Source organism: Phyllopteryx taeniolatus, chromosome 13 (assembly GCF_024500385.1).
Source record: "Phyllopteryx taeniolatus isolate TA_2022b chromosome 13, UOR_Ptae_1.2, whole genome shotgun sequence".
NCBI lineage: Eukaryota > Metazoa > Chordata > Actinopteri > Syngnathiformes > Syngnathidae > Phyllopteryx > Phyllopteryx taeniolatus.
Window position 1 is genome coordinate 22,074,686 of NC_084514.1, and position 10,000 is coordinate 22,084,685.

The following is a 10,000-nucleotide window of genomic DNA, read 5'->3' on the forward strand; positions in this document are numbered from 1 at the left end:
AGTGGTTAGAATTGCGGGAGTGCAGCATTTGAAATAATATTTGTTTGAATAGTAAGTTCCTTCCCTCTTCTTTCATTGAGCATCCGGGTTCACGCCACATTCCATCCACCGTACGCTGCTTCTCTCCTTCTCTGCCTGCCTATGATTATGCCCGATACTGCTGGTGTGGGCTAGGCCAGTGAGCGTTGTCTCGGTTTGATCCTTGGATACAGCTGGAGAGAGACAAAGAGAGCGAATAGTGTGACTTCATGTTTAAATAAATCACTACAGATGAGCACAGCTCTAATTAAGATGCAGTACAGTTGTGTATCACAATAAACTACAACCACAGGATGATGCATAATTTCAGAAACCCCAAATGTTGTGTAAAATGTAAATAAAAACAAAATACAATGATTAGCAAATTCTTTTCAACCTATATTCAGTTGAACACACTACAAACAAGATATTTAATTTTCAAACTGATAAATATTTATACCACCCAGAAACGCTGCCAGCTTCTCTGGGCTCATCTGAGATGGACTGGCGCAGAGTAGAAAAGAGTGATGTGGTCTGACAAGTCCACATTTCAAATTCCATCCATCCATCCATTTTCTTTACGGCCTATCCTCACTAGGGCCGTGGGCTGCTGGAGCCTATCCCAGCTATGTTCGGGCGGGAGGCGGTGTACACCCTGAACTGGTCGCCAGCCAATCGCAGGGCACATAGAAACAAACAACCATTCACACTCACATTCACACCTACCACGCATGTTTTTGGGATGTGGGAGGAAACCGGAGTGCCCGGAGAAAACCCACCCAGGCACGGGGAGAACGTACAAACTCCACACAGGTGGGGGCGGGATTTGAAACCCGGTCCCCAGAATTGTGAGGCAGATGTGCTAACCAGTTTGTATGGGGGTGCTAACCTCTGTGATGGTATGGGGGTGTGTTAATGCCCATGGCAAAGGTAACTTGCACATCTGTGAAGGCACCATTGATGCCGAAAGGTACATACAAGTTTTGGAGCAACATATGCTTCCATCCAAGCAACGAGTTTTTCAGGGACATCCCTGCTTATTTCAATGAGACAATGCATGTTACAACATGGTGGCTTTGTAATAAAAGAGTGCGAGTACGACACTGGCCTGCCAGCAGTCCAGACCTGTTTCCCATTGAAAATGTGTGGCATATTATTGTGTTGTGCAACTGAAGTTGTACATCAAGCAAGAATGGGAAAGAATGACACCCAAGACTCAACAATTAGTCTCCTCAGTGCCCAAATTCTTATTGAATGTTGCTGAATGGAAAGGCTATTCAACACAGTGGTGAACATGTCAGCTTTTTGGGAACGTGTTGCAGGCATTAAATTCAAAATGAGTGAATACTTACAAAAAAAAAAAAAAAAGTTTATCAGTTTGAACATGAAACATCTTGTATTTGTAATGTATTCAATTGATTATAGGTTAAAAATGATTAACAAATCAGATCAAATTCTGTTTTTAGTTCCGTTTTGCTCGACATCCCAACTTCATTGGAATTGGGGTTTTGACTATGTTTTGTCAGAAAAAATATAAATGCATTTGTATTATTATAAGTTAGTTATAACACCTTCCAATAAAAGTCTGGTATGATCTGCTGGTGAGCAAATAAATGCCCTTGCCCACTACTGTATTTGTGAAAATGTGATTATTAAATAATTACATTTTAAAAGTGTAGGGGTTGTGATTGTTTTACTTTATAGCTCCAGATGAATCTACATAAATAATAAGAACATAAAAAAAATGTGAAATGCTAGATTTATATTATTAGCATGTAAAAGAAGATTTCAGATATTAGTGAGCTGTACAGTGTCATACCCCCAGCAAGTTCCTGGGAACATATCCCTCACGATCATTGAGTCGAGCCCACCACCACTCTGTCTCGGTGTCGTCACGGCGTCGCAGGATGGTGAGTGCGTCCCCCTCGCTGAAGGAAAGCTCATCAGATTGCTGGGCTGTGTAGTCCCAGAGCGCATAGACCAAACCTTTGTTCATCACACCCAATTTCTCCTGTACACCTGACACAAAAACACTTTATGAGACTTAGGATGTCCAAATGCAATATGTAATTGACATATGATTTGAATGAATTAGATTATCTGCTAAATTCAATTTTGATTCACATTCTATTTCTGTTATCTACAGTACCTACCATAGAGGAACTGAGAACACTGACTGTAGCCTTCCTCCATTTCTTCACATTTGTCTGCTGCTGTTTCAACATCACTGATTGTTTGGGCAAAAATGGCTGCCCCTGATTCTACCAGCATCTTACAGAGGTGGACACTGTTACATGAAGCGGCACAGTGCAGCGGCGTCCTGAGGATGAAGGAACCATGAAAATGTGAGTAAAAATAAAGGCCCCTCCTACTTAAAAAAGAAAAAAAAAAAAAAAGGGGGAAAAATGTCAGGCGTGAAAATCTGTTCATGTGTTAATGAACAGATGGGTTGGGTAGCTATGCTCAATGAGCCATCCCGCTAAACAGTTGGATTTTGGTATTAGATGTTTTGCATAATCGTGTTAACTGTATTTTGTTCTATTACTGACTGCTTTCTTCTTCCTTACAGCTTTTTCCTATTTGGGATCACTAATCAAATTTAGGTAATAAATTAGGCTTGAGGCACTGATCAGAGAAGATCTTAAAGTCTCCATTAACGACATTACCATCATGTGTTATCATCATGTGTTATCATTGACGCCGGTCACAGCTCTCTGATTCTAACGGACATCTAACCATGATCTTGTTTCAAAAATGGCTGACAAAAAGAGGACAGGCTTAGGCAAAACTTCTTTTTTTTTTTTTTAATAATAAACCTTCAAACAAGTACAGTATTCAAACATTAGTAGGTTAAATTAAATTGACTCATGACTTTTTCACTGCCCCTTGTAAAATGTTGTCCATATTGCATAGCACTACAGTGTACCATGAAAATGATTTAAACATTACATATGGCTGATTTAGCATGCTGAAGTCCTGCATCTGCATTGACTTAAGTCAAATGCATTGGTTATTAAATGAAGGACTTCCTAAATGCCCATCCCCATTCGAAACTGACATCCCTTCCTTTGATATTGCAAAGGTAGCTCAGTCAAAAGGGAATCAAAAATGCAATTATCACTATCATTACCACCTTAGTGCCAATTGTGTGTATTACCCAGATGATGTACCCCCAATTTTTCCAGCTATCACTGTTCTACATTTTTAATACAGTACTGTACAATCAATTGCGTGCTATTACCAAATGTATGACTGACTGAAGTTACTGACCATCCATCACTGTCTGCTGCATTGACATTCACTCCGAAGTCCAACAGAAACTTCACAATGTGGTGGTGGCCAGCACAGACAGCATTGTGAAGTGGAGTAATGCCTTCATCATTTGGCATACTGGGATTTTCCACCTGAAAGACAATTAAAAAGGTATTAGGTAGAACATTTCAAATGCTCTGTTAGTTTTTGGCTTGGATGTAATTTTTCTGACCAGAATGAAGTGTCTGGTATGTAAATATTCATCATATGGGGGCAGGCAGAGGCTTGCCTAAAAGGACACAGGGTCAGTTGGGATTTGCTCCCTGCCTCCCTCTGGCCTGCCCCACCTATCTCCCACTGTTTTTAATGGACAACGTGATAATTCACTTTACCAATCACCTTGGGTTTGGTTAAAGAATTTTCACCTCCTCCGTCATTTTCAATTCCCCCGTATTTTTCAAATGCAAATACAGTACGCTGCATGATGTGATACAAACCCCTGCTACCATGACCTATCTCAGGAGCCCATCCTTAAAAAGAAGTCCACTGAAGGACTTTTCTTTTTTTTTTTCAACACAGTTTATAACAAAACTCTGAATGTCATGGTGCTCTTTATGAAATGCAAGACTGGTTTGTCCTCCTAAAACAAGACTTTGTTAACCATGCATTTTACCTCATATATAATTCTCTGCACCAGATCAAACTCTCCCTCTAATGATGCATCAAGCAGCAAAGCAAGAGGGTTAAACTTGACTCGTAGCCCATGGCCTGTCCGCTCTGATGTTGGCTTTTTCAAGTTGGTTCGCTTAACCTGATAAGAAAGCGAGACAAGAATAAAGATAACTCCGAACACTAGGAGCTACAAAAAGACTCAATAAGCAGAATTAGCAGACCTCAAAATAATAATGATAATAATCATATGACAGGAAAAAAGTCATGAAATTAAGAGAGTAAAGTTGTAATTTAGCGGCACGGTGAAGGACTGTTTAGCACATCTGCCTCACAGTTCTGAGGAGTCGGGTTCAAATCCGGCCTCGCCTGTGTGGAGTTTGCATGTTCTCCCCGTGCCTGAGTGGCTTTTCTCCGGGTACTCCGTTTTCCTCCTACATCCCAAAAACATGCATGGTAGGTTAATTGAAGACTCTAAATTGCCCGTAAGTGCGAATGGTTGTTTGTTTATATGTGCCCTGCGATTGGCTGGCGACCAGTTCAGGGTGAACCCCGCGTCTCGCCTAGAGTCAGCTGGGATAGGCTCCAGCACGCCCGCGAGCCTAGTGAGAATAAGCGGTACGGAAAATGAATGAATGAGTGAATATACCTATATACCCGTTTTAAGATGAACACGAGTCAGGATTTCATCAAACTACATTTAGATATAAGTTTGACAAACTATATGATATTGTATCGTATCGATATGATATCGTCAATGCTCCCGACACGTCAGTATCATAATCAGTATGATCAGTCTAACGTGATTAATGTGTAAACCTGGTCCTGTAAAAGACATTTGCAATAACCTCTTTTGTTGGATTTGGGAAATGAAGTTTTTTTTTTTTTTTTTTAACAAATACTACATTTCATAACTTTAAAAATATATATGACTTTGAGAATGGCTTCATTTGTGTAAGATTACAATTAGATCCCCTTGATGGAAGTGTATCAAGTATTTTACCTTTGGCTTTGAAGGTGGGGCAGGTGGTGATGGTGAAGGGGAGGCCTGATTTGTCATGCTCTCGGCCGAACTACAACTGCTTTGATTGTTATTATTCTGATGTTCGGACCCGTCAGGTGTTGAGGGAAGGTTGGTTTGTGGGGATGGAGACCCATTCTTGGTCATTTCTTCTGTTGTGGGCGTCTCAGTGGGAGCGGCAGGTGACAAGCGGAGGCAGTCCAAGTTTAAGTTTTGAACTTCCACATCCTCTGTTGCCAAGCTGGCATGCTTGTCACCAGGTTCAACATTCCCCTCGGCTGAATGTATGTTGTCCATGTCACCCAAAAGGCATTCAGGCTGGTAGAAAGTATTGCCTAAAATAAAGAGAGGTGTATGTTGACTCCTGAACTATGATGTATGTATGAGATGAGAGCCACTGAGGTCAGGGGACATGATCTTACCTGACACTCCTTCCATGCCGCCAGCTAAAGTGTTAAACCTGTTGAGCACAAGCAAAAAATACCAATCTATGAAATTTCACTATGGAGAATAAATAGGCTTATAAAATAGAGTGGAGTTCAGCACGAACCTCTGGTATAGTAATTTTTGAATGTTTGGCCCCTGTGGGCCCTCAGGTTCAGTAATCGAACTTCGCTTCTTCAGGGGTCGTGGGGCATTGCTGAGACGACGGCGGAGGACTTCCAGGTCAGCATCGTTTTGGTAGCGTAGTTGAGAGTGAGCTGAATAAAGAGGGTATAAAATACATATTCTTTTAAAACTTCATCCATCCATCCATTTTCTGAGCCGCTTCTCCTTACTAGGGTCGCAGGCGTGCTGGAGCCTATCCCAATCACAGGGCACACATAAACAAACAACCATATGCAGTCCATTAACAACTACAGGCAATTTAGAGTCTTCAATTAACCTGCCATGCATGTTTTGGGTATGTGGGAGGAAAGCGGAGTGCCCGGAGAAAACCCACTCAGGCATGCAAACTCCACACAGGTGGGGCCGGGGATTGAACCCTGGTCCTCAGAACTGTGAGGCAGACGCTCTAACCAGACGGCCGCCGTGCCGCCATTAAAAACACAAAGAAATATAAAGAAATATATACATATGTATAACGATAAGATACAGTGCAAGAAAGATCATTAAAAGTGTAAATTGTCTAAAATACTCAATCAAAAGCATGAGAAAAAAAAGAAGAGTTTTTAACCTGGACTTAAAAACATAGACACTTGGTGCTGACTTGACTTCTGTCAGCAACTTATTCCATTTGTGAGTAGCATAGCACCTAAAAGCTGCTTCACCATGTTTGCGTTGGACTCTGCGCCACTATCTGACCTGAGTCCGTAGATCTCAGAGCCCTTCTGGGTTCCACAACCATTTGTTTCATATATTCAGGACTTAAACGATTTAATGATTTATAGACCAGTTGCAGAACTTTAAAGTCGATTCTACAGCTGACTGGGAGCCATTGCAGAAACTTTTAATTTGGAGTAATATGTTGTGATCTCTCTGTTTTGGTCAGAACCCGAGCTGCAGCGTTCTGAATAAGGTGCAGATGTTTCATGCTTTTTGGGGGAAGTCCAGTCAGAAGACCATTTTAATAATCAAGCCTACTTGAGATAAAAGCATGGATTAGCTTCTCCTGGTCTGCTTGGCACATGTAAGCCTTCACTCTGGACATGTTCTTCAGCTGGTAGAAGGCTGTTTTAGTAATTGATTTGATATGACTACTGAAAGTCAGATTGAAATCTATCATCACACCAAGGTTTCTGACTTGGTCTTTGTTTTTTAAAGAGAGTGACTCCAGGTATTTACGAACAGCAAAAGTCTTTTCTTTACTGCCAAAAATTTTTTCTTGGTTTTGTTGTGATTTAATTGGAGGGAGGTTTGGTTCATCCATCTATTTGTCTGTTTTCAACAGTGACACAACACCTCAATTGAACTGTAGTCATCCGGAGACACTGCTAGATATAACTGTGTGTCATCTGCATAACTATGATAGTCAACATTAAGCTTCTGAAGAATTTGACTAAAGGGTAGCATATACAGGCTGAACAAAGTAGGCTGAGGAAAGTATCAAATATTGTGTTTTACAACAATCCCTAACTATATTTATATTTTCTAATGTGCCTGTGGATGAAATACCAAAGCTTGGTACGTTTAAGGGAATGGGAACGAGCCAACGTCTTTCAAAATATCCCCACTCTAGCTTTTATTCTCACCCACGTCCTATTTATCTAGCAACCCGCTTGTTCCTTATCTATTACTCTATCTTTTTATGGTTTAATAAATGTGATAAAGTCCAATATACTGTATGTGCAGCATTAAACGCCTATATAGGTTCGCTGTTCAGGGCGTCCATACCCAATCGATCAATGTGTAGGGATGAGTTGCCAGCTGTAATTTTTTATTTTTTTGCGATGGTCCAGTCCAATCGGGTTTGAATACATCACACAGTGTACACCTTAGGTACACCTGCATAATCTAATGAGATGCAAACAGAGAACTGCATGCAACATTCTGCCTTTGAAAAGACAAAAACGTTCATTCAGCCAGTATGATTCAGTGCCGTTCTAGTACACTTCTGAAAAATACACAATTTTTGACTGTCAATCAAAACCGAACATCATTATCTTCCTGAGAATTTGGCAGAACATTTGATACAGTGCTTGTATTGGAGTTTTAGGAGAATGCATAAAAAGCAAAGGTCTCTTCAAGAATACAACAAGAAAGTGTGCTTCTGTGAACAACTGATAAAATTAATTGAAGGCCGTAGGTGGCGGGACATCACTGATTTGTCCTGTGCAACCTACCAACTGGAGTGAGCTTAGTAGGGCTCAGAGGACGAGGGATGTTTTCCACGCTCGAAGTAGGTAAGATTTGCCCATCGTTGGTCTCTCCTCCCCCAACACCTTTTAGTCCTTCCTTGTCTGTCAGGTCTTCTCCTATCCTTATTCCTCCTCCGTGGAGAAAAGGAAGAGGGGATGGAGATGTGGAGGAGGTGGGCAGAATGGGTTTCCCATAGACTGTGGGGCGGGTAAAGAAGGGAATTGTAAATTAAAAAAATAATAATAAATGAATAAATTAAAACATGTAATTCTGTCTTTAATCACTATTTACTTACCTGCTTTAACAGTAGTCCTGTTGCTGAGTGAGCCATAGTTCTTAGCCTGAGGCTGCTGGAGATACATGCTGTAGATGGAGCTGCTATTCATTGTAGCAGGCCCCTTTCTAGGAGACTGGGGCCTGGATGGATGATCAGGAACGTAAGGACGTACAGCCACTGCTGGAGGGGGATCTGCTCGTTCACTCTGCGGTGGCAAGGACGAAGACTGGGAGCCATTGTCTGAGCCTAACAGGAGAGACAAAGGGAAAGCTTCGGGTACATACAGTACACTATATTGCCAAAGGTTTTCGGTTACCTGCCTTGAGTCACATATGAGCTGAAGTGGCATCCCCTTCTTAATCAATAGAGTTTTAATATAAAGTCAGTCCACCCTTTACCACTATAAAGGCTTTAATTCTTTTGAAAAGGCTTTCCACAAGGTTTAGGAGTGTGCATAGGGAATTTTGACCACTCTTGCAGAAGCATGTTTGTGAGGTCACACAGTGATGTTGGACGAGAAGAATCACTGCTCAAATTCATCTCAAAGGTGTTCTATCCTGTTAATATTAGGACTCTGTGAAGGCCAGTCAAGTCAATCTCCAACAAACGCTCTCATCCATGTCTTGATTTACCTTGCTTTGTGCACTGGTTCACAGCTATGTTAGAAATGGAAGAACGTTTGCCACAAATTTGGGAGCATGGAATTGTCCAAAATGTTGGCTCCTTAGTTACAGTGAAAGGAACGCTGAATGATTCAGCATACCAAGAGCTGTTGAACAACTCATTGCTCCCAACTTTGTGGGAAAGGTTTGGGGATAGCCCCTTCCTGTTTCAATATGAATGTGCACTAATGCACAAAGCAAGGTCCATAAAGACATGGATGTTTGCTTGATTCCTACTCACACATGTCTACATTCCTCCCCAGGCTAATACAAACGCCGCACTACTAATGCTCGCTGAACAAGTAAACAAACTTGAAAAAAAAAGCACCCAGATTCACCCCTCATTATTATTGGGGACTTTAGCCAAGCTAAACGCAACCACAATCTCCCTAAATACAAGCAGCACATTGGACTTATAAGGACTGTGTGGCATCCTATATCAGTTTCTGTGAAGCTGGGTGTGTACCAACAAAGACATTTTGCACGTTCAATAACAACAAGCCGTGGTTCACTCCCAAACTTCAGCAACTTCGCGAGGCGAAGTGGGGACAAATCTCTGTACAATCGCGCTAGAAACCAGCTGACAAAAGAAATTAACATTGGAAAGAGAAATTACCCAGAAAAGATGGAAAAATAGTTTATTGCTAACACCTAAGTCAGTCTGGCGTGGATTACAATTGTTAACCAACTACAGGCAACCCCCCCCTCACCCCAAGCAGAGAACATTAAAGGACTAGCTGACGACTTAATACATTCGATTGCAGATTTGAAAAGGACACTTTTCATGATGCAGTCAACATGGGACTAAACTTAATCCTAGAACACCTCGGTGGTAAGGACCTAAGTGAGCATCCTGTTCGTGGACTTCAGCTATTCATTCAACACCATCATCCACGAACTCCTCTCCTCCAAGCTTCTCCAGCTCAGCGTCTCGCTTGCCATCTGCCAATGGATTTACAGCTTCCGGATGGGTAGGACACAGCGGGTATGACCTCATTTACGTGCACCACCAGCACTGGGGCGCCCCAAGGGTGTGTTCTGTCTCCGCTGCTCTTCTCTCTCTACACAAACAACTGCACCTCAACCCAGCCAGCTGTCAAACTCCTAAAGTTTGTAGACGACACCACAGTCATCGGCCTCATCAAAGACGGTGATGAGTCTGCGTATCGACAGGAAGTGGAGCGGCTGGAGCTGTGTTGCGGCCGACACAACTTAGAGCTGAACACGCTCAAGACTGTAGAGATGATCGTGGACTTCAGGAGGCACCCTTCGCCACAGCTGTCCCTCACGCTGTCCAACTGC

The 10,000-nt window shown here is 42.0% G+C and overlaps 1 protein-coding gene across 9 annotated transcripts in view; it reads right to left on the reverse strand.

Moving 5' to 3' along the window:
* Positions 1-10,000, reverse strand: part of LOC133487754 (apoptosis-stimulating of p53 protein 1-like) — an 84,488-nt gene that overhangs the window by 734 nt on the left and 73,754 nt on the right. For 8 of the 9 annotated variants that reach the window (XM_061794831.1, XM_061794830.1, XM_061794834.1 and 5 more), the window contains 10 exons: positions 8,055-8,282; positions 7,744-7,956; positions 5,511-5,661; positions 5,383-5,420; positions 4,943-5,295; positions 3,944-4,081; positions 3,289-3,422; positions 2,172-2,338; positions 1,838-2,037; positions 1-212 (listed from right to left, as the gene is read on the reverse strand). The exon at positions 1-212 is cut by the window's left edge and continues 734 nt beyond it. In XM_061794831.1, the coding sequence (XP_061650815.1) occupies positions 171-212; positions 1,838-2,037; positions 2,172-2,338; positions 3,289-3,422; positions 3,944-4,081; positions 4,943-5,295; positions 5,383-5,420; positions 5,511-5,661; positions 7,744-7,956; positions 8,055-8,282 (1,664 nt within the window). In that variant the 3' untranslated portion in view covers positions 1-170. Of the gene's footprint in view, positions 213-1,837; positions 2,038-2,171; positions 2,339-3,288; positions 3,423-3,943; positions 4,082-4,274; positions 4,542-4,942; positions 5,296-5,382; positions 5,421-5,510; positions 5,662-7,743; positions 7,957-8,054; positions 8,283-10,000 lie in introns of those variants that run through there. The other variant, XR_009791439.1, reaches the window with a different exon arrangement.